This window comes from Amia ocellicauda, chromosome 18 (assembly GCF_036373705.1).
Source record: "Amia ocellicauda isolate fAmiCal2 chromosome 18, fAmiCal2.hap1, whole genome shotgun sequence".
Classification (NCBI taxonomy): Eukaryota; Metazoa; Chordata; class Actinopteri; order Amiiformes; family Amiidae; genus Amia; species Amia ocellicauda.
In genome coordinates, this window is record NC_089867.1 from 18,240,515 (window position 1) to 18,266,325 (window position 25,811).

The 25,811-nt window shown below is 42.7% G+C and overlaps 1 protein-coding gene across 1 annotated transcript in view; it reads right to left on the minus strand.

The window, feature by feature from the left end:
- The window catches only part of ctnnbip1 (catenin, beta interacting protein 1), a 35,463-nt gene extending 14,470 nt beyond the window's left edge, over positions 1 to 20,993 (minus strand). The window contains exons 1-3 of the mRNA XM_066690734.1: positions 20,811 to 20,993; positions 10,347 to 10,461; positions 9,736 to 9,826 (exon numbers count right to left, since the gene is read on the minus strand). Coding sequence (XP_066546831.1) covers positions 9,736 to 9,826; positions 10,347 to 10,442 — 187 coding nt within the window. The 5' untranslated portion in view covers positions 10,443 to 10,461; positions 20,811 to 20,993. The remainder of the gene's footprint in view (positions 1 to 9,735; positions 9,827 to 10,346; positions 10,462 to 20,810) is intronic.
- Positions 20,994 to 25,811: the final 4,818 nt, after the last annotated feature.

The window sequence follows — 25,811 nt, forward strand, 5'->3', positions numbered from 1 at the left end:
TCACTGCTACAAAACAGACTGAGCCATCTGAGCCATATTACAATGCTGAATGCTATATTACAATGCTACAAAAGGACAAAGGGATATAATGCAGCCAGTATTTTTATATAAATATAAAAAATCAAATATCGTATACATTTTTATATATATATATATATATATATATATATACACTCACCTAAAGGATTATTAGGAACACCTGTTCAATTTCTCATTAATGCAATTATCTAACCAACCAATCACATGGCAGTTGCTTCAATGCATTTAGGGGTGTGGTCCTGGTCAAGACAATCTCCTGAACTCCAAACTGAATGTCTGAATGGGAAAGAAAGGTGATTTAAGCAATTTTGAGCGTGGCATGGTTGTTGGTGTCAGACGGGCCGGTCTGAGTATTTCACAAATCTGCTCAGTTACTGGGATTTTCACGCACAACCATTTCTAGGGTTTACAAAGAATGGTGTGAAAAGGGAAAAACATCCAGTATGCGGCAGTCCTGTGGGCGAAAATGCCTTGTTGATGCTAGAGGTCAGAGGAGAATGGGCGGACTGATTCAAGCTGATAGAAGAGCAACTTTGACTGAAATAACCACTCATTACAACCGAAGTATGCAGCAAAGCATTTGTGAAGCCACAACACGTACAACCTTGAGGCGGATGGGCTACAACAGCAGAAGACCCCACTACAAATAGGAAAAAGAGGCTACAATTTGCACAAGCTCACCAAAATTGGACAGTTGAAGACTGGAAAAATGTTGCCTGGTCTGATGAGTCTCGATTTCTGTTGAGACATTCAGATGGTAGAGTCAGAATTTGGCGTAAACAGAATGAGAACATGGATCCATCATGCCTTGTTACCACTGTGCAGGCTGGTGGTGGTGGTGTAATGGTGTGGGGGATGTTTTCTTGGCACACTTTAGGCCCCTTAGTGCCAATTGGGCATCGTTTAAATGCCACGGCCTACCTGAGCATTGTTTCTGACCATGTCCATCCCTTTATGACCACCATGTACCCATCCTCTGATGGCTACTTCCAGCAGGATAATGCACCATGTCACAAAGGTCGAATCATTTCAAATTGGTTTCTTGAACATGACAATGAGTTCACTGTACTAAACTGGCCCCCACAGTCACCAGATCTCAACCCAATAGAGCATCTTTGGGATGTGGTGGAACGGGAGCTTCGTGCCCTGGATGTGCATCCCACTAATCTCCATCAACTGCAAGATGCTATCCTATCAATATGGGCCAACATTTCTAAAGAATGCTTTCAGCAGCTTGTTGAATCAATACCATGTAGAATTAAGGCAGTTCTGAAGGCGAAAGGGGGTCAAACACAGTATTAGTATGGTGTTCCTAATAATCCTTTAGGTGAGTGTGTATATATATATATATATATATATATATATATATATACACATACATACACACACACACATTTTATTACATTCATTTTGCCAATTATTTCTGCTTTTTCAGTGCATCTCATTCACACTTAAGCATTTAAGTTATGAATCAGACCCGATAAATAGAACCATAGTTAGTTTTAATGCTTCTAATTTCCATTCAAAAATAATGATAAGTAATACAAGATAAATATTGGAAATTTGATCTGCACCACGTGTTTAACAGAGACTGTGTTCAGGGCTGGAATATTCCTCTGAAATGACTTCATAGAAAACTATTCAGGATTTAAATCAACAGTCATCACAAGGATTATACTACTCACACCATTAGCACCTAATATTTAATTCTTAGATCTACCACAGATTGCTATTCAAACATTTTATAATAATTTGTGTAATCTGCTGCCGTTGCCATCTCCTACACTAAATGTTGTCTAATGTATAACATATTGCATTCCACAGTCAGTTACACAGTTAGCTACTTCTAGACCACGTAATGTCTTTGCAATAATGCAATTTTCAGATGAATGTATTCAGCAGTTCCTGTAGGTTCCCTCTGCTGGGTAGTGCATTTCAAAGCAACCATGAGCACAAGGGAGCTTTAAAACAACTCCAGGACAAAGTTGTTGAAAGGCACAGATCAGGGGATGGGTAAAAAAAAAATATCAAAGGCCTTGGAGCACAGTCAAGATAATTATTTAGAAGTGGAAGGTGTATGCCTAGATAAGGACATCCCTCCATGACCAAGATGGATGACCGAGCAAGGAGACTGCTCAGAGGTTACCAAGAGGCCAATGGCAACACTGCAAGAGCTCCAGGCTTTTATGGCCAAGACAACAATGTCCCAAGCACTCCACAAATCTGACCTGTATGGTAGGGTGGCAAGAAGGAAGCAATACCCAAAGAAATCCCACCTGAAACACTCGGGAGATTCTGTAGCTATGTGGCAAAAAAAATTGTGGTCTGACTAAAATAGAATTTTGGGCTTAAATGCAAAGCATTATGTTTGGCGCAAACCTAACAATGCATCACTCAAAAAACACCATCCATACTTTGAAACATGGTCGTGGCAGCATCATGTTCTAGGCATGTTTCTCATTGGCAAGGATTGGCACTTCTCAGGATAGAAGGGAAATTGAATGGAGCAAAGTACAGAAATGTCCTTGAGGAAAACCTGCTGCCCTCTGTAAGAACACTGAAACTGGGAAAGAAGTTCACCTTTCAGCAGGATAATGACCTGAAGCACACAGCCAAAACTACACTGGAGCAATGGAGCAAAAGGGTAAATGTCCTTGAGTGGCCCAGTCAGAGCCATGACCTAAATCCAATTGGAAATTTGTAGAATAACAATGTATTCCTTCAAATTACAGGCAGACTATTAGTCAGCCGAGTTAAAATGTAGAGCTGCTAACTCTGCCACTCCGAAAGACCAAACCCGTCCATCTTTCTGCCGTCATTAAATATGCATCGCTGATGTATGATTTGCATTTATGCTAATTACCCAATTAAAACTACATCGGATGCAAATGTTGATGCCAGATTCCCGTCACCAGGAGCATCTCGTGGCTGTTTACAGAAGCAGTGGCCAGTAAAAGCTCAGATGTGATTGAGCAAGAGTTCGACACTTGAATATAAATACAAATATTTTTAGTTTATGCAGCATTTCTCTTTTTACCCTTTCTTGCACCCACAAAAATGCATGACAAAACTCTAGTTATAGCAGGCTTTCTCCATCCGACTAGCAAGCAGCAAGAGAAGAACAATTACCAGAAGTCTGTGGGAATCTGAAAGACCTGATGCTTTAAGCATTTTCCCAGAGTTTGGGTTTTTCCAATAAAGCGTGTAGTCAGCTACCCAACAATTTCAGATGTTTTCAAAAATCTTTGACAATGCATATTTAGCTGTGAAGGCGATGTGTAATGATGAAAATGAAACAAAACAGATTCTGGCTCACATAATGATGACTCTTCCACTCTATCTCCACATGCCCTTTTTCCCTGTGATGAAACACAGAAACAATTGGTGCAATTGTGCTCGGTTCAAAGAACCTTTGTCCTTCTATCACCCAGCGACAGCGACAGAAATGCACTTTCAGTTTCCCAGCGCTACATGACGGCACTGTATGATACAATCAAGTTCTTCTCTGAATAAACCAGCCTGATTTTACACCCCCCCCCCAGGATTAAATACTTGCTATTGTTCTTCTTAATAGAAAGGCCGTCACCCTGCAAGTGTTGAGTTGAAATACATTTTGTCTGTATCAAATGCTTCATCCTCACCTTATCCTAAACCCATCCCTGAGTCTCTCCCAGCCTCTCTCAATAGCCTGAAGAGCCAATTACAATAAAACAAGCCCTTTGCCCTTACCCCACCTCCAGCCTTACACCAAGCTGAGGAGGTTGACTGGAAACACGATGAAAATTCTCCAGATGGGGGAGCTAGAGAGAAAGTGAGAAGGTGCATCTCAGCAAGGGTGAAGGCGGCCACCCCTAATTCAGAAGGACCAGGACTAGCCAAACCAAAGCCAAGAGCTTTGTCAACCTCCTCAACCTCCACCCCCATTACACCACACATCAAGACTCTTGCGCTCTCTCTCTCTCTCTCTCACCAATACATTGCATGTTAGATCTGTGAACAGAAGTCTGACTTACACAGCCGTGGCCTAGCATCACCCCTTAAAAGCCACACCGATTACTTGTTTAATCACAATTCTCCCACCGCCAGCAGAAGTTTTGATTAATTTTGCCGATTTAGGAGTTAAGTACATACAGACAATTGGCCAGTTGTCTAAGAGTGGTAGGCCTTGCTTGTATTATTCAGCTACAGTGGTCATGAGCAGGAGAAACAGAGCTAGCGGGCGATTTCTGATTCCCATAGCTGAGCAGTTCACAACCAATAAGATCAACAAGAGTCTGATTCCTACCAGGGCCGGAGCTAGAGAAAGGCTGTACTGAGAGCATTAGTGCCTGGTGGCACAACACGAAAAGGTAAAGCCTAGTTAAGGGGGTGTGGTGAAAGTCTACATCAGAGTGACATCACAATGACATACTCACTCAACAAGGAGCTTTGCCATGTAATGCCAAAATAGTTGACCATTTCCAGTCAAAGCTATGCCGGAGAGACCTTGCACCTTATGCCTGCCAGGATCGGCTCTGGCTTCCCCGCGACCCTCACCAGGATAAGCAGTTTTGAAACTCGATGGATGGATGGATATGCCGGAGAGACATTTAGACGCAATACCTATTTCACCAGTTCAAAATGCCCAAAGCAAGTTCGAGTCCCCAATCATCTGTAAATGATCTTGTCCTTTTTCCCCTTGTGTGAATACTACGTCTACAACAAGTGATGTCCTTCCCCTGACATTTACAATGGATTACATAAATATATGCACTAGGTTACAGTGACAGTATCCTGCCTAATAATGGATTGGATTGTACCAGAGGCAATGAGCTCTTGACGTGGTTTCTTTTTGAAAGGCACAAGTGAACAAGGCAGTCAACCCCACCCAAAAAAAAACAACACAAAAACTGAGAGGTTGTGCACCTAAAAGGCACAGATTACGGAGCCCCTCAAATACTTGTGTTGTTTGTATGCAACTTCTAGAGGTAATAACAAGGTCACAATCAATGCATTCTTTCATCACTGTTATGTTGTTTTGGAGTCATCATCTACGACCTCCCTAAAATCTTAGGAAACACAAATGCACTTTCTTGGGCATTATTTTTGCAAGTTCTTATTTGAAGGACAGTATGAGAGTGCATTATGTAATTCCGCTGCTAAAAAACACAAAACATTGTGTTCCAACTCCCTCAAATACCTCTGAAATCCAAGAGGATTAAGGAAAGATGTGTGTGTACTAAAGCACGTTTTAAATAAATAAAATAAACAAACAAACTACAGCTCTATATTTTTCAGAAGCATAGTTAAAGTGAGCCATGGACAGAGGATTGAGTGCAGCATTTCTAACACGGGAAGGATTTGCAATTAATAGTATCTTGCTCCTTCTCCTGAGCTTGCACAGGTTGACATACTTGAGTCTTCTCTCTCTCGGTGATGCTTCCCAATTATCACATACGTATATTAATAGATGTTGATGCAAAACAAGCGGTTTAAATAGGTAGCAGTAATCGGGTACATTTTTGCAGGAACACGTTACACTAACGAAGAAATCTGTGAGTTACTTGAAAGGAAGCAGTCATTCATTTGGTAGTTTTTTAAATGACATCGCTCCCCGTTCACGCATAAAACAGTGAGGAAATGAAAGCTGACAAAATGCTTCATTATGGACTCCTCGAAAAATGAAGTGGACAAAAAAAAAAACATTTAAAGCCAGGATGAGAAATGCATTTTGCTTCTAAATAATCTCTCTGCCTGTTTTTGCTTGCTGAGCACACCGCAGAAACAGTGCTATTCTTTGCAACCTGACCTGATGGGACTCATGACTCTCAGCATTCTGGGTAATTTTATAATAATCTATTTCCATAATGGACATACCCCCATTATGGCACAACTCAAGGGACACTCGCTATAAAGGACGTGTAACAGAGGGAATATCCTTTCCAAACAGGGAAGTGGTTACTAATGGGCTTCTTTGCAAGAGAAAACTGACCCAGACCGGGGTAATAGCCTCTCTGCAGTGACAGCTCTATTGCAGGAACGTGTGGGAGATGAGCACATCTGTGGATGTTAGGGTCTCTTAAAGCAGATGTTTAGAGTGTCTTTACTGTTGCTCAGTATTGCAGCACTCGTCCTGCTGAAGAGAAAATGGTTCATTCAAATTTCTATGCGGTTGTTAACTGCAAAGACTGTCACTACAGTAATCAGTGCTGTCGATTAGTATAATTGCCAGTCTTTTCTGTTAAATGCTGGGACCATTATTCACATTAACCACCCACAAATTTAAATGTTTTTTGTGCTTTGAAAGGAGGTTTTTAATTTTTTCAATGCTGGCCATATTTTTTTGTAATAGGTCGCGAATTCCAATAGTACCAATCCCAACCTTCAGCCACTTCAGTCACAGTAATACTATAATGGTGCTTCCCCACGACTGAGAATAAAACATGAATAACTCTTCTACTGCCTGTATCTTACCTCTCTATCTAGAACTTCTAGTAATGAAGTTCCTAAAATGTGCTTATCTTGGCTGATTCCTTCTAAATCTCAGATACTTAACTTGGCAAATCCAGCATGCACTTCTGAGGTAGGGGTCCTATGGGGTGGCAGGGTGTGTTAACATTTGAAAAGATCCATGCAAAGAGACACTTGCTCCCAACACTGCAGCTGTACAGCACATCTGTAATTCTCTGAACTGATAGTCACTCGCAGGGGAGGGGCTGCTACTCCGTGCTGAGCCGTTCTCCCACAGACTACATTTCCCATCCAGTAATCTCATTTCATGTTAGATTATGTCCAGTTGTTCTCAATTATACGTTGCCTCCTTACACTGTCCTTCTCTCTCGTTTCAGGACGGAATAAGTCTGCAATAGACATCGTTAGGAATGCGTCAGTGACACTGGGCACTGGGGATTCATCCTAGACTACAGATTTTATTTTAGGAAATGCGAGCCAACGAATGAGCTATTGCTTAAAGAGGACATGGATATTAACATTTAGATTTAAATAGATGTAAGTATTCTGTTAGTTATAACTTCCCTGTTGGCATACATTTCCCGGGTACTAACCTCTATGCCTCTTTTAATATTTATGGAAAAATATGACAACCCTGGGCATTTACCGTCAGATCAATTTTAATCATCCATCTAAACCGACTTTGTGGTCTAAACCCAAGCAATGCGGGAGGTGGTTGTGGACACTAAAACCTGATTAATTACCTAATTAAAATGATACACTTAGCAATGCAATTGATTTGAAGTTAATATTGAACTCCTTATGGTTATTGAGAGAATAAAACATTAGTTTCTGAAAATCCCACATCTGGAGAATTGTTTTTCTTTGTCATTGAAGGGGGTGACACAGCTGACCGCATACAGAGAGGAATGATGGAGCGATACCTCACGGCTGCAGCTAATTTTCTGGAGCGGAGTTTCAGGGATACAGGTAGGCTCCCTGGCCCTGTCTCAAAAAGGCACCCTCAGGAACCGCAGTGCAAAACTTTGAACTAACAGCGGAGGCAGATTACAATAAATCTGGAAGGTGACTGATAAGCTTGGGCAAATCAAAAGGAACTAATCCAAGCAATTTGCTTCCTGTGCAGGCAAGGCAATGGCACAGAATAGCAATTGAGCCATATTTCCCATTTCTATATAAACAGCACCCCCTAGTGGCGAATAAAGACTACCCTGGACAAAACCATCTCTTCAGCCAATATCTATCCACCTTTGAGATTCTAGAAGTGTAGTTTCTTTAATATACACACACACACACACACACACACACACACACACACACACACACACACACACACACACACACACACACACACACACACACACACACACACACACACACACTGCAGTCACCTCCATTGCTCCTTGTAATGCATTTTTGACAACAACCAAAGTGATAAGCTATTTCATATTAAAAGACTTTCCCCTCTTCTCATCTTCTCCTCATACCACATGTGTTTCTAGAATATTCTTCATTCTGCATTTTAACAGACATCAAGAGTTTCAATAAATTCAACACAATAACATTCTGGAGAAAAGGTGCGACATACTGGATACATCCAGTATGTCAGGCTGCAGGGAACGTAACAAGCTAGGTCTCTCAGCCAGGAGGCAAGAAGATGAAACAAAGAAAATACATAAAGGTGGTTTATCTTCTGTCTGTGTAATACATGGGGGGGGGGGGTCATGAAAGGAATAATTCCTTCTTGGGGGGCAGGGAAAAGATGAATAAGGAAACCAAAGAAAGATCACAGATCCCCTTAGTAATGTAACAATTTGGAAATTGGCTTTACATAAAAGCAGGGAGATGCCCATGTCCCTGGTGTGTGGCTCTTCAGAGAGGGGAAGGGCCCCGAGGGGAAAGGCCCCGGCCCCGCAGACGCCCAACAGAGGTTTCGCTGACAAAACAGCAAGACGGCACGAGTGCAACCATCCACACCTGATGCTATGGCTCTGGGGGAGACCGGATACAGAGTTAACGTCCTCTGCATGTGGTGATTGTGCAGTTGTGCTGATCTCTGTGACAGAGATAAATATGTGTATAGACCGAGAGAACTAAAATATAAGAGAGCAAAATAAACAAATTCTACATAAAAGGAAATTTGGTTTCCATGCCTGTCTTTCAAACTCCCAAAAAAGAAAACGAGACGTATTCCCATTATTATTCTAATCTGACGCTGTCTCTCTAATGGAAGGCAAAGATACAATTTTTACCAACCGGCATAACAATCCTACCTTTCAATTTCAAACATTTTATTGCCTGTGCCAAGGAAGGCCCTGGAGACAGCTATATTTATCCATCTATAAACTGGATGCAATCACTGGAGTGATCTTGATGAGCTCCAATTAGTGCACAAATGAGAAATCACTCGCCTAGCAGGCAAAGCGTCAGAAAACTAATCAAATCGTTCCCTGGCTTCACAGGAGTCTTTTGAACTGTGGGTTCAAGCTGTCCATCAGATGTCTGGGACGTCACTCATTCCTGGTGGCGAATTTTCATTTTGCTGCAGCCTGATTATAGGCCGACTTTGTTTGGCTGCAATGCAACCCCTTCTACCTACCGAGATCCCAGCGGAGGTGCAGTTCCTGTGGTAGCTTTCGTGCTCAACTAACCGTAAACACTAACAGCGGAGGACACTGTTACATTATATTTCTCAGTTTGTTTATTCATTTTTAAGTCCAGAAAAAGGGAACAACAAAACGCAGAATGCGTTTACATCAGCAGTTCACAAAATATAATGAACCAATGATAAGCATTCGGGACAATCGTGTGACTTCAGTGCAACATGGAAGCCAGCTAAAAAGGTGGACTGACATAAACTGGCACAAAGTCTCCCTGACGCAATTTCAGCATGCACAATCTCCCAGGTGGCTTCTGCAAGCATCTGCAATAAATCTAGAACTCTGTAGATCAGTGTCCCACTACTCCCTTATGTTAGAGAATGGGACACAAGCTCTCAGAAAGGTGTGTTTTAGCTCCAATGTGGTTCTGGTTCAGACTGTCAGAAAGTGAACCAAAAAGTATGTTTAATGCAATCAAATTACACACAACAGGGTGCTCATCCTCAGGAGTTAGTGTACTCTGGAGGCGATTATACCAAGTGAAGCTTTGCTATGCAATGCGCAGGTGCGGCCTATCAAGGTGTAGAGCAGGGGCCTGGAGTTCTGTCTGAGCCCAGGCATAGTCAGACGAGAGCAGTGCCCTTACCCTGGTCGATGGGGTGCTGGGGGAGTTGACTCATCTGGCTGTGCACCACACCAGCATAGTTCTGGAGAAACTGTTCCTCATTAGGTGTCAACTGGGGATAGAGGAGAAAGGGGGGGTAAACAAAATGTATGGTGGCGACAGCGAGTAACTGTTTTTGCAGTTGAAACATGAAGTAAACCTGCTGGTTTAAAACAACTTTAATTCCCACTGGTTATAAAACAGTTGGGCATCTCGATATGAAACACAGTTTGTGTAGTGTAAGTTTGGATTTTAGAAGTGTTAAAGTGATGTTGAAATGCTTTTTGTTTTATCATTCTTCTTCTTGGGCATGTATACAGCTTTTTCACAGGAGGTGAAGGTGCAATGCTATAGAGGTGAGAAAAGGTAAGTTTCAATGCCAAAATCCTCAGCAAGTTTTCCTCCAGGTCATATTAAAACCAAACACAGCTGAGCTGGGTTACAAGGTGCACAAAACCAGACCTCTTCCTCTCCAATTTCACTCATCGTCAGGAGGACCAATACAATACTATAATTTTTTGTATATACCACATATATATAAAGAGATAGATGTGTGGCCTATCGAAAAGACGAATACTAAAAGGCCCACTTACATTGGACCCCATCTTCTTCAGCATGAGCAAGACGCGAACTTTCTGCTGAATGTACATCTCTTCGGGCGACTTCCCGGGGCCATCTTCTCGGTTCATCCCCCCAGCTCCTGTGGCCCTGAACAAGGAAATAAACACCTACATTAACACATGATTGAATGAATGAATGAATGAATGAATGAGTGAATAACCAGACCTCCATTGAACTTTTAAACAAATCAAACGCACAAAAAAACAAAGGGAAAACTTGTGTGTGGAATTACAGCCTTTTGATCTGCCTCTCAGATCCCAGACTGGACCCCTATTATAGCACCTGGTTTGCTCAATGTGGAATTATTTTTATTTTAAGAACCGATGCTTTGGATGTACATAAATGACCCAGCTGAAAAGCATGGAGACCAGCCACCCCTACCCCCTAGGACAGAGCACAATGGCACAGGTTCCTCTTGTACAAAGACAATGTTGAAAATACATGAAACCACAAACAATGTGAAAGACTTTTCAACATAGCATGTCGATTATATCTCGCTGTGATATGAGCCCTTGACAGATCTGCAAACAAAAATCAATGGACCTGAAATACATTAGACCCCACCAAAACAGCTCAGCTTACACTTGCTTTAAATTAATTTAGTCGAAAGAGCATTAATGGATCCAGTAACATGGCGGTGGCTCCGGCTGTTCCCAGTATATCAGCAGCACTGTGGCGCGCATCTGCACAGGGAGGCAGTGTGCGGCTGCGGTTTCTTTCCTGAGTGCAAGGGTTGGTTGGTTTCTGAGCTTTCATTCAAAAGGAGAATTGGGTATACAGTTAGGAGTGACACACACACACACACACACACACACACACACACACACACACACACACACACACACACACACACACACACACACACACACACACACACACACACACACACACACACACACACACACACACACACACACACACTCTTATCCTGCAGGGCTACATCCTGCTCTCTGGAGGGGGAGAGGGAGATTGTGATCCTGTCTTTAGGGGGCAGGAGTGCCAGTGCTGACTTTTGATTTCAAATTCGCATTTTAATTTCACCCATACATTATTGAAGCCTTTCTTTTTTTCCCAGCAAGAATTACAGAGACTTCAATAAAAAGACAGACAGAGGGATACAGACAAAGATGCATAGGTAAAGACAGACAGACAGATCAATAGATACAGAGACAACATTATGGCAGTGGAAGCAATCGATACCTGGCTATTCCATGATGCATGTCAGAAGACACCTTGGCCTCCTCAGGCTAAACACCACAGTGCTGCCTCAGCTGCTTTCCCATCATACGGGCCAGACTACACAGTCCGAATCCACACATTTTATTTATTTATCATGAGGTACGGAAAGCATTAGGTCAATCATTAATTTTGGTCTTTAACCGCACTTAATTGCCAAGCATAATACAGGTGCCAGTTACAATTAGCGCAGGAAGAAAGATTTGTAAACCTGCATGAAGGGCAGCGGTGACAGGCTGGGTAATTCAGGGAGCAACTCAGGCATCTGTCCTGCTGTCAGGGGGCAGCAATTTTGCAGTGCCAGGATGAGGTACTCACCCAATTCTGGAATACTGGGTATCAAGAAAGATATCGCTGCTCTAGAAGCAGTTCAGAGGAGAGCAAGCAGACTTATTCCAGGTCTGAAGGGAATGTCCTACTGAGAGACTGAGGAACTGAACCTTTTCACCCTGGAACAGAGGAGACTACGTGGGGACTTGATTCAAGTCTTCAAAATCATGAAAGGCATCAACCACATCAAACCAGAGAAGCTTTTCCAGATCAGCAGGGACTCACGCACCCGGGGACACAAATGGAAATTGGGCTTCAAGGCATTCAAGACAGAAAACAAGAGACACTTCTTCACACAGTGAGTCGTCACAATCAGGAACAAACTCCCCAGCGATGTGACTGAAGCTGAAAATTTAGGAACATTTAAAAAAATAGACTAGATAGGATCCCTGGATCACTTAGTTATTAATGGACACCAAACGAGCATGATGGGTCAAATGGCCTCCTCTCATTTGTAAACTTTCTTATGTTCTTATGTTTCAATTCCTAAAGGCCCGGTGTTTGCATCTCTCTCATGTTTACATCACCGTAGAAACACAAGATCCCCACTTTGTGTTTTAAATAAGGAAAGTGAACAGGCTGCAGGACTGAATTAATGCATACAAGGAGAGGATCGAATGTCTGGTAAAATTACAATGGCCACCTATTGCTCATCTGGCACCGTACTGCTGGTTGGCAGTTTAACAGTATGCACTGCACTCATAAATGTTTCATGCACCTTCTTCGCAAAGCCCTCCTCCCTGTCAGTGCTGGATTTCTCTCCCTCTCCCTCAGTAATGACCTATTTTCTATCTAAATTAGACTCTGGCGTATCTGCGAGGCACCGGGAGCTGTTATCTCGCTATGCAAATGAGGGTGAAGGATGAGCTCTGGTATCACAAATAAATTAAATGGCGCTCGCTGTTGCGGCTGTTGTGTAAATGAACATCTAGGGGCAGAGAAAACAAGTGGCTAGATGGGCGTATTTAAACAGGGACAGAGTCTCCTCAATAAAGGCCAAGACAGGCCACCTAACCTCTAAAATATTTCACCTTTTTATTAATTTATAGATTAAAAAAAATCTATGAGAAAAAAAAAAAAAAAAAAAGAATATTACCCGTCTGTAGGATGATCTCTGGCAAAGCCCTTGAATTTTCTGTGACATTTTTATTTTTTTCTACCTCTTTTCGGTTACAGAGAAACCCATGGGATATGCTTCTGCTCCCGGTAGTCATGGCAAATCCTATGCTTTCTAATCTATACAGAGGAAGTCTAATATAGGCTGACAGGCTCTTTAATATAGGGTTATATTAAATTGAATAGCTGGCACAGACTCTTGCTCCAGGAAAGCACAGGAAAACTGAACCAAAGCTCACTGGACCCAAAGAAGGCAACGTGAAAGCAAATGTCAGCTCTTTAAAACAAATCTGCAGGTTTCCAGTATATCCCAATTTATCAGCTCCATTTTCCCCAATTATAATAGGCAAATTCGTACAGGGACACGGCCTGCCATAAATCATATGCAATGAATTGCAAAAGATATGCAGAAGAAAAGACAGCTGGGCCGGTTTAGGCTTTACAGAGCTGACGAGAGAGAGAGAGACACAGAGAGACATTATCTTTCTAAAAGGACATTGGCCTGTTGCAAATTAAAAGCACTGCAACCTGAGTATTTGGTGAACTTCTTCTGAAAACAAAATAAGCTCTCTAAAGGAACTGTGAATTTAAAAATAGCAAACTGGAGACCAACATGTATAAGAGGACCCCTCAAAGAGACGAAAAAAAATATATATGAATAAATCCCTGTCAAACTCCAGTTTGTCGTCTTTCCTGTTGCCATGGAAATCTTTCAGGTGTCATAGGCAGGATTCAATGCTTTAAACATATTACAATGTTTAAGGAAAAATAAAAGATTTAAAGAAAAAGAACTTTCAAGATCACAAGAGTTCACAGAACCGAACAGAGCAGACTGAGTTTCCACCCAGTTTAAGTTGGAGGCCGCTCTGCAGGCACAGCTATGGGAGGCACCACACACGAGCAGCGTCTTGCTTTTGATCACCGTCTCCATCTTTCGCTCTCTGACAACTGTGACACACATGACTTGGAAGGCAGATCATCATGCCTGCTGCTGCAAGATGAAATGGCACACAGAGGCAGGAGTTGGAAACCCAGAGTGACACTATTTTACTGAACAAAAGTTAAAATAAAGGAGAGAGCAACAAAAAAAAAAGGATCACAATGAGAAAAAAGGCAGAGGGACATGTTCCATCTTTACAGAACAGCATGAAGTGCTCAGATTATTGTTTTGCACGTATGCGGGGGGGGGGTTCTGCCAACATATTTCTTTCAGCCCTCATTTGACGCGTCTCGAGAAGGCTATATGCAGTTAGTACTGAGCCGGCATGAGCTGAAATGCAGAGATGATTAAATTTTAATGACCACTCATACTGCACGGAGACTTATGCTTCCCTGCTGGAAAAAAAATACATCTTCCACTCTGGTATCATGGGTAACAGTTTCTAAACAGCAGAGAAAAAGCTGATAACATTCTGCATCCCCCTCCTTTACTCAAAATCTTTGTCTTGTAGAAGCTAAGCAAGAAAACAAAAAGATGAAAAGGAAAGAAACTGTGAGACTTCACTCAAAGAAAATATTGACATTCTTCGCAACTGTCAAGAGCCAGGCAGTCGGGAGTATTGCATACATGGGGCAACGAGATATTTACACTTTTACTTACTGAATCCCGGTTTCCATTTGCTTATTTTCATTTTGCATGCAGTCCCTGAAAACATTGTGATGGCTGACATATATTTTTCATAAATGCAGCGAATCAAGAGGCCCTTCTGGGATGCATAAGGCACGCAACTGCAAGTTTATGTCACGTGGAAACTTCACGGGTCACAGGATTCTGCAATGGCTGAAAATTACAACCTCTCTTCCTTACTCTTGTTACTGTATTATACATAAATCTGTACAGGATTATGAGTAACACCTAAATAAAACTGAACCTTTTACAGTATCATTAAAACAAACACTTTGAATACAATGCATGTCATATCTATCACAGCAAAGCCTTTCTTACAAGGGAATACCAGAACATGTCCCAATCAAATGCCCTGCCAGTACCAATTGTCCTTGAGGGAAGTTTGGAAAAGAAGTGATGCCCAAATATATTGTTCACTTTACAACTTCAGGATTAGCTGTTGAAGTTCAAAAATTAACAATCCGAGTTCAGTCAGAGAGTAAAAGAGAAAAGAGAGTGAGAGAGAGAGACATAGAGAGAGAGACAGACAGGGATTTGAAAGCCCAAGTGATTTAGAAGGAAAATTTCTACTGCCAACAACTGGTGAAACCTCAAATCCCTTCCTCAGCACTCCAGAACACGGCTCAGAAAACGAAGCCCAAAACTGTAGAAGCCAGATCAGCTAGCAGTGCTTAAGTTCTTGCTTTTTTTCCTTTTGCTTTTTTTTTTACTCCTCTAATGTAATGACTCATGACCTTCAGCAACCAGCAGCTGTGGTGGGGTTTATTTAATCCTCCAGAGGGTGGAAAAGATGCAGAATCCATAACCATTATCTATTTATAGAGGCCCAACAGCCTCTGCCAGGGAATCGTAGTGCACTTTGGTTAGCTGAAACAATAAAAAGGGGAACAAAATCCCTGACCAGATCAGCAGCTAAATAAATAAATATGCAAGCTATAAATCATAATAGCCCAAACCCCATTACTTCCAGTCAAGAGCAGGCACTCTCTCAACTGCTCAATGTTCATTTCCTGTTTGCATTTCTAGAAGGGCGCCTATGGATTCGATATTAGCACTGTGGTCCCTTTCATTTCACTTTTGCACTCTTATGTTCTCACGATGAGTACCAATTATAGCCAAATAAACAGAATTAACATTCACTCACCAAGCTTCCCCAGCTGAGACCCTGATGGCACCCTAATAGTGGGATGTCCAGGCTTCCCATTATAGTTAATAAAACAGCATAGCATGTTTTGTTTTGTTTATTTTTTTCTTCCTCGAGACCAGGAGAAACAGCACACACACAGCATAGGCAGAACTGTTTAAAACTAAGGTGCAGGAAAAAAGTGAACCTCTACAATGGACTGAGATTTACAGCCCATTTCAAACTTCAAACCATTTTTCAGAGTGGACAGTATGGTCGGGGGGGTGCAAGATTTCCTAAAACAAATCTTAGCTCTCTGCTGGACTCTAAAACCCCCCCCACCTCCTCTGTTACATTTGCCTAAGCCATCTTCTGCAAATGCTAGCTTATAACTCCCCTGCCTTTACTGTAAACAAACCTTGAGGGTTTTCTCTTGCCAGTAGGGGCCAATAATGCCCCCCCTGCTAGTCAGTGAGTTCCCGTGGTAGCTCAGCACTTCTTATAATAGAGGGATGTGGCTGCTTTTTTTTTTTTTTTTTACTCAGCTGTGTCCAACTTCCTGTGCACAGCAGCACCGCAAACAGCCAGGGGTCAGCCGAGGAGAGCGCCGTTAGATTTCCAGATTTCATTCATAGGAAATTCCTTTTCCAAAAAACCTAAACCACCCATCTTAAAAAGGCAAGGCTTGGTGTTAAATCCTAAAGTTCCATTTTAATGGGTGAAAGGGTTCTCTCTCTCGCTCTCTTTCTTTCTTTCCAATTGTCTTTGCAAATACAGACAATCTGCAATATTTTAGTTTCAGAGTGTATTTGATGGGGGGGGGGGGTAAATTTGCTTGGTTTGATCGGTTATTAACTTTGTAACAAAATCAGACTTTGGGCAGAATCATGCGGGCTTCAAAGATAAGCAGCTCAGGCTATGAACAGCTTAACCCATTTGCGAGTATGAATGATCTCCGGGCTTTCTCTTTGAGGAAAACATCGACGGTACTGGAGCACAAACTGTGACCTAGAATCTGACACGGTGCAGTGCGTCAAAACCTGAACGGATCCCTCTTTCTGCATTCCTGTGGCCCAGCACTGCAGCATGACCAGGGTGGGTAAACCAAACTCACCTGGCCAGAATCCGTTGTTTTAGATCCCATTAATTTATTTTCAATCCTTGCAAATATGTCACTATGCCGTGGATTTATTTTCTACTCTGAAGTTAAAAATAAATGAATCAATAAGAAGCTGTCTGAGCCTCCATTAAACTAGTCTTTGCTTGGCTAAAACCTGAGCTTACGGGGCTTAAATGGGGGGGATCTAAGCAGCGCTGCCTTACTCTCTTAATTTGGGATCAGTGCCGTGTTTACCCAGAGATAATAACACACTAATCCGTCCTGAAATACGTGTACTTATCCTTTACGAGTGGCGCAATAGCAAGCTTGTCTGCACATCTGTCCTACGCAAGACAACTTAGTGGAACGGGACAGGAGTTCACATGTCAGACGCTTCAGATTTCTTTTCATCGCCTTTGTCTAGATTATTTTTAAGCTATATCCCCAGATAATTACATGGAAATGAATGCCCTTTCTTCTTCTTCTCCTTCTTCTTCTTCCTCAAATCTCTCTCACTATCATCTCATTTCATATAAATAAATAACGTTGCATTCCAGTTCAGAGTCACAAAGCATTATGCAGACGAGGTGAAGGCAAACATGGTAATACACACTGCCAAAAAATACTGTACTCTTCTCAAAAACAGGTCTGTCAGACAACTTATGAAGGATAAAAACTAAAAAAAAGAAAAGGAAAGATGATCACTTGTAGCAATATGTACAAGAGACTTTGATTTCAATGCCAGGGGAATAGAGAGTATTTCACATCAGCTATAAATAGCATTGTGTCACCATTCACTAGCTATCTTCTGTTAGCCAGTACAGGCCCAGTGACGCACAATTTAAACTGGATATTTAATTAATTTACTATGGAATGGGCCACTCTCCCACAGTGGAAAAACAGAGACCTACAACACTTGGGTTAGCGGTTATGTCGTTACGTGACTTGCTTTAGTAATGTAGGCCTAGCAAAGGAGGTGGATGCCTAGAGATGCAGCACTGACGCTTGTGATGACAAGCCAATCAGCAGATGAGGGGTGACATTTTTCTCTCGATTCCAGTCTGGAAAAATTAAAAAGCTGGAGAGGATGAATGACATTTGATTTCTACATCAAAAACAAGGATTGGAAGAGGAGCCTTTATTATGTGTTTGTGCCTCCTCTCTCTGAGCCGTGTGTTTTTTCCTTTTACTCCTTTTGAAATGGAGAGCAAGCGTGTCGGAAGTCTCTTTGACACGGACCTCCAGTGCCCTGCAGGGCTCACTTTCCCTGCTGTGCTCATGGGTTGCATGGCGTGTGTGTGTGTGTCTGTCGGTGCTTCAGACGTGTGAAAGTCTCCTCTTACACCGACCTCTCATTTCGGAATGCGATAACTCCTGAATGGGATTAAAGCCGGCAATGCGATACACCCATGCAGTTAAGCAGGGCACCGGGGCCACTCGGCGCTAGCCCTCTACCGTGACTGCGGCCATGCTTTTCAACCAATCACAAATGTGCCAAGCAGTAAATACTGCGACACGAAGGTCACCGAGCAGTTAACGTGGGTATCCTGACACGATGGGAAGAGGTCAAGAGGCTGAGGTGTGTCTATCAGCATTCACTGGAGGGGGGCAGTGTGCAAGCTCACTGTGGAAGCATGGAAATCCCAGTTTCACACTGTGTGACCACACAGCACAGCAGGGAGCTCACACTTACTCAGATCTGGGGGAGAAATAGGCAGCATATAGTACAGTGAGAGATCCGGACACAACAAGTAGCATTACATCAGCCCTTGACATAATGTTGCTTCACGGGAACTGTATATTTTGCAAAATATCCACATGCATTTATGTAGGGATGTACAGATGTATGTATGTTGGATACTATTTCTTTACTGGCTGTTTTATTAACAGACCGCCATCCTTACATGCCCAAATGTGCGTGTGTCAGAGTCGTCTTTGTTCTCAGCCTCATCCATCTCATGTGCTGCCTTCAAACAATGGCCGCAGTATCCCAAGACAATGGTGAAGTACTGGATTGTGAAATTGTGATTGATAAGTAGGTCATATTCTGTCAACAAAGCACACAACAAGAACGGCTGTCCATCTTTCTGTTCAACTCCCAGATTCCCAGGCACCGTGAACTGCTCCTAAAGGAGAAGCCCATGAAGACAAGACTGTCCATTTTCTTTCTTTTTCTGTAGCATCTTTCCAATCTTGCTACGTACGCATCAGAGCTAGCAAAATCTGTTTGATGTGTTCAGAATCATACACAAGATAAAATCAACCATTCAAAAATAAATAAATAAAAGTAATGAATTTCATGTGACGATTGTGTTCATATGATACTAGAAAATAAACAAGTGATCACAAATAGTGACACAAATCACATCAATATACAGTGTATGGAGCACACTTACTCCATTAAGTACTTCAAAAAAAATAACACGATGCATTATGCTGACAAGCCATTGAATCAGTGATGTCACTCTCCTAGAATCTGAGGAGTGGACGGACTTTTGCCAGTACTGTAGAGTGGCTCTCATCTAAACAGCTGACCCACCCAGCCCTGTTCAATCAGAGTAACCCCAACCCTGGCTGGAGATCTCTGGGAGATGGGACCTGCTGTTGGTGTGAGGAGTTAAGTTGTAGGGATCGCGGAGCTGGACAAATGGTATCTTCCCTTTTCAGCTGACGAAAAACAGCTGAGGATTTCTCTGGCAGTGCCCACGGCATTTTATCTGCAGAGATTGTACAGGGTTTACTCACTGGGAGCTGCACCCGCCCCGGGCATCCCGATAGCGTACCGGGTCCGAGGTTAGGCAACCCGGGGGAACGAGATGCTGGGAGCCAATCCCTGGAGCCAGTACTTCAGAGCACTCAGGTTTTGTTTGGGTGTGAAGTTAACCAGCAACAGAAGAGCATCTATTATCAGCAAGCAATTCTGTATTAGGCAGTAGAGTGAGGGGAAACTGTGTAGTTTCACATATAGGTGTATTTGTTGTTGTACATACAAATGTACATCATTGCAATGCCTGCTCATTTGCAATATTATCAGTAGCAGTTCTGCATTTCCTTTTGTATAGGCAGGATGTGGTTTAAACCTCTTCCTAGAATAAACAAGATATCCAAATGCTATCACACTGCTTAAAGACTGAAGTGTGAATTCAGAAGTTAAAAAATAATAATAAACACACCTATGAAATCCTAAAGCCTACTAATAAGAATAAATTCATTACTGAATGCAAAATGCGCTCTAAACAAGGCAAGTTGATATTTTAGAGCTCAAAATAAACCCCCATTATCTTTCTCAGTGTAGCACACAATACAGTGAGACTACATCTCAGACAAAAAGCTCTACACAATACCGCGGGTAAGGACTCAAATCAACTAAGTTTTGATAAAGCCATTGAAGGCACGGTTGTCCGTTTCTGGAGCATTGCATTGCAGCATTGCACAGGAATGAAAGCAGAAGCCTACTTCCACACGATACAGTTTAAAGGCAGCGCATCGACAGCACTGTGCAGATCTTGCCGGCCGATACCCGGGACCACACTCAAATACACATGCCGCTCACTGAAAGGGATTTTAAACGATCGGGATGCATTGGGAGTAGCCCAGCACGATCGCACTGCATACGACCCATCCCGTGCAAAGAAAAACAATTATAACTTGGATACAAAAAAAACTGGGATAAACCGAGAAAACGAGTGGCAAGGCAGAAGTGCACCGGGGAGCGCTGCAGACAAAAGCCTTGAATGAAGTTCCTGTTGCAGTTCCATCCAGGTGCCGCAACGTTCCGTGAAAAGGGTCTGCATTCTAATTCCGCTGTGTTACCGGATCCCTGCGCGACCGGGTGGATGCGTGTGCGTGGGGGGGGGGGGGGGGGGGTGAATGAGTGCCGAAAAATTCTGTATTTGTTTGCTTACCTCTCCTGCTCCAGATCCGCTTTTTTTTTTCTTCTCCTGCCTTGTATTTGAATGGTGTGTTGTGTTTCTGAGGAGGCGTCCTGTTCCGGGGTCACATCCCGACAGTCTGTAGAGCGAGTCGGAGCTGCGTGACTCACACTGAGGCTCCTGGGCGCTGAATCAGTTCCTGCCGCGCCGTGAGCCCTGTCTGCCGCTGGGGGGCGCTGTCGGGAAAAGAGCAAATCAAATAAAATGATTTCATGGTGCTGTGTGATCAATTCATGTGTTTGACTGATGATTTGTTTATGTTAAAAAATGTTGTCGGTCCAAGGCGAATTATATTTAAATATTATTGGCATTAAACTTTGGTAGTAGAATGGCATTATAAACCTTATTGTCAAAAGAACATATATGTCTCCCTATATACACTCACCTAAAGGATTATTAGGAACACCTGTTCAATTTCTCATTAATGCAATTATCTAACCGACCAATCACATGGCAGTTGCTTCAATGCATTTAGGGGTGTGGTCCTGGTCAAGACAATCTCCTGAACTCCAAACTGAATGTCTGAATGGGAAAGAAAGGTGATTTAAGCAATTTTGAGCGTAGCATGGTTGTTGGTGCCAGACGGGCCGGTCTGAGTATTTCACAATCTGCTCAGTTACTGGGATTTTCACGCACAACCATTTCTAGGGTTTACAAAGAATGGTGTGAAAAGGGAAAAACATCCAGTAAGCGGCAGTCCTGTGGGCAAAAATGCCTTGTTGATGCTAGAGGTCAGAGGAGAATGGGCCGACTGATTCAAGCTGATAGAAGAGCAACTTTGACTGAAATAACCACTCGTTACAACCGAGGTATGCTGCAAAGCATTTGTGAAGCCACAACACGTACAACCTTGAGGCAGATGGGCTATAACAGCAGAAGACCCCACCGGGTACCACTCATCTCCACTACAAATAGGAAAAAGAGGCTACAATTTGCACAAGCTCACCAAAATTGGACAGTTGAAGACTGGAAAAATGTTGCCTGGTCTGATGAGTCTCGATTTCTGTTGAGATTTTCAGATGGTAGAGTCAGAATTTGGCGTAAACAGAATGAGAACATGGATCCATCATGCCTTGTTACCACTGTGCAGGCTGGTGGTGGTGGTGTAATGGTGTGGGGGATGTTTTCTTGGCACACTTTAGGCCCCTTAGTGCCAATTGGGCATCGTTTAAATGCCACGGCCTACCTGAGCATTGTTTCTGACCATGTCCATCCCTTTATGACCACCATGTACCCATCCTCTGATGGCTACTTCCAGTAGGATAATGCACCATGTCACAAAGGTCGAATCATTTCAAATTGGTTTCTTGAACATGACAATGAGTTCACTGTACTAAACTGGCCCCCACAGTCACCAGATCTCAACCCAATAGAGCATCTTTGGGATGTGGTGGAACGGGAGCTTCGTGCCCTGGATGTGCATCCCACAAATCTCCATCAACTGCAAGATGCTATCCTATCAATATGGGCCAACATTTCTAAAGAATGCTTTCAGCACCTTGTTGAATCAATGCCACGTAGAATTAAGGCAGTTCTGAAGGCGAAAGGGGGTCAAACACAGTATTAGTATGGTGTTCCTAATAATCCTTTAGGTGAGTGTATATATATTCTCAGCAAAAAAAGAAACGTCCCTTTTTCAGGACACTATTTTAAAGATAATTTTGTAAAAATCCAAATAACTTTACAGATCTTTATTGTAAAGGTTTTAAACAATGAATGAACATGCACCTGTGGAAAGGTCGTTAAGACACTAACAGCTTACAGAGGGTAGGCGATTAAGCTCAGTTATAAAAACTTAGGACACTAAAGAGACCTTTCTACTGACTCTGAAACACACCAAAAGAAAGATGCCCAGGGTCCCTGCTCATCTGCATGAACGTGACTTAGGCATGCTGCAAGGAGGCATGAGGACTGCAGATGTGGCCAGGGCAATAAATTGCAATGTCCTTACTGTGAGACACCAAAGACAGCGCTACAGGGAGACAGGAAGGACAGCTGATCGTCCTCGCAGTGGAAGACCATGTGTTACAACACCTGCACAGGATCAGTTCATCCGAATATCACACCTGTGGGACAGGTACAGGATGGCAACAACTGCCCGAGTTACACCAGGAACGCACAATCCCTCCATCAGTGCTCAGACTGTCTGCAATAGGCTGAGAGAGGCTGGACTGAGGGCTTGTAGGCCTGTTGTAAGGCAGGTCCTTACCAGACATCACCGGCAACAACGTCGCATATGGGTACAAACCCACCTTTGCTGGATGTGATTTACTGCAAGACAGGAATGTCAGTGTCTGCCGTGGCCAGCGAAGAGCCCGGATCTCAATCCCATTGAGCACGTCTGGGACCTGTTGGATCGGAGGGTGAGGGCTAGGGCCATTCCCCCCAGAAATGTCCGGGAACTTGCACGTGCCTTGGTGGAAGAGTGGGGTAACATCTTACAGCAAGAACTGGCAAATCTGGTGCAGTCCATGAGGAAGAGATACACTGCAGGACTTAATGCAGATGGTGGCCACAGCAGATACTGAAAATCAGATACTTTTGATTTTGTCCCCCCTTTGTTCAGGGACACATTGTTCCATTTCTGTTAGTCACATGTCTGTGAAACTTGTTCAGTTTATGTCTTAGTTGTTGAATCTTTTTATGTTCATACAAATATTTACACGTTCAGTTTGCTGAAAATAAAACCAGTGAGAGGATGTGTGTGAATGTGTGTGTGTAATGTACAGTACAACTACATTACCTTAATCCATGGTGTTTCTATACATACACCAAGGATATCTGATTTTGATGCTGTAGCTCAAAGATTAATGAATGCAATACAAAAACAGACGAAGATATCTTTTTTTTATTTGTTTAAATTTTATTTTATTGATGGTCAACTGTTTGCATAGGCTTAACTGACCACTGTGGCTCCATTTAAAACCTGGCTGAGTATGCAACTGTTTCTACAATTTTTAATTTTTACTGTGCAGGTATGCTCCTCTATGCACTCCTGGCACAATTAGCACAGGATTTCTCCTGTCACACAAAGCAAATGTCAGCCCCCCCATTTAACATTTAGTGCACAGATCAGTAGGGAGGCTCCACACACTCCTTATGCTAATTGAGAGGTAATTAAAGAGGAATGTGATCCCCAGCAGGCAGTTCTCTAATGAGGTAATATATGCAAACTTATGAAGCGCAGAAGCTAAATCGCACCAAACCCAGCTTGGCAAGCAGAGAATAAAGAGGATCCAGCAAAAAGTCCTGCAGCTCTTCTGTTCAATTTATAATAGATATTCTATAGTCAGATCTCTAAGAAAAGTACTTTTGTTGTGCACTCCACGCAGTCCAAAGCTAATGTGTTTGTGGGTCTGTGGGTGTTTGCTCTCTTTTTGGCTGCAGGAAGGCTGGGAGAGTTGTAAACAGGTCACTATGGAAATCAGAAGATGACTGGATTTAATAGGGCATTTCTAAGCCTGTTGGGAAATGCAGTTCTTTGGATACATTATTCACCTCATACATCATACATCATTCCTTCCCCCCAGGAAGCCATGTGACTAAGTGCTTGTCACCTGATTCCACTGCTGAGAGGAGAAGAAGAAAAAAAACAGGAGATTTTCAAAACCCGTATTTGGAGAAGAACAGTTTTGTGTGAAATATTTTGATCCTAATCCCCATCTCAAAAACCCCAATAGGCTGCTTGCAAATTGAGAAATAAGCTGGAAACATATCCTTCTTTTCTCATCCCATCTGTCTTATAATAAGATGATCGTATTGCACGACTGTTTACGGATGGCCTGTCTAGTTACGATTTCAAGGGATTGTGTCAGAGCAGTAGTGGGAGTAGAAAGCTCGGCAGAGATTCCCTCATTCCTCTGGGCACGACCATAATCTTCAGCTGTTCAGATCTCCAACGAAATACATATCTATCAATCCCCCCATGGCCAGTGCAGGAAGGTACAGTAGAATAGATACCACACTGTTAGCCCAGGAACACGTCAGGCCATTGGGGTTTCCTGAGTTTCCTTTGGCTTAGAGGGGACGTGAAAATATTGACAAGAGAATCAGGAATGTAACAAGAGAAATAAAACCAGCCTTAACCTGCCACGAAATGCCAGGCGTGCTCCATTGCTTTGGTCTCTTCTGTGTCTGAGGGCAGAGGGCAGCATTCTATAGCCATGAGCACTGTATTCCATAATTAAACAACAGCTCCACTCTTGCATGTGGGTTCAAACCACAGGACGGTGCCCAGCTACAAATATAGACAGCATCCACAAATCTCTCAAAATTTCTGCCCTGGCACACCTGCTGTGCCACTTTGAAAATAGATCACTTGTTACAATCTCATATTAAAGCACCTTTTCACTCTATTAACACTGGGTTGCTTAGTTACTTTTTTGTCCTTGTTGCATATTGCATTTGCTTGCGACAGCCAAGCAGAATTCTAAATGTAACTTTATATGTTGAAGGAGAAAATAATGAACAGAAGTTATCAGAATTTGATTAACAATGATGGGGCAGGTCTTCCTTTGTGTATTCCTCATTCCTCTTCACTCAGAAAGTCTTTGGGAACGTACAGGGACAAACAGAACCCCCTTTTGTCTACTTTTTGGTCATTGGAGGGCACATCTGTCCACTCAATGAAAAGCAAAAATCTGTGCTCATAGTTTAACCAGTTCAAATTAGCCCTGACCTCAGCTGGTCAGAAAAATAAGGATTTGGTTCACTGTGTGGAGTAGTAGCTAGGACTCTGGAGCAGAGAGGCATGACGGGGTCTTCAGCAAATTCACACAGTCCGTCACTGTAAACTGACGGATCAATGCAAGCCGCTCAACAAGTATTATAATGCTTTTGGAGCGGCTTGCATTGATCCGTCTGCTGAAGCTCTACCTGGTAAGCTTCAGCATCGTCACAAAGACCCAACTTTATTTTCTTTTCCATTAAAAAAACAAATCAAACACCATAGATGAAGGTCACAGCTTCCAGTCA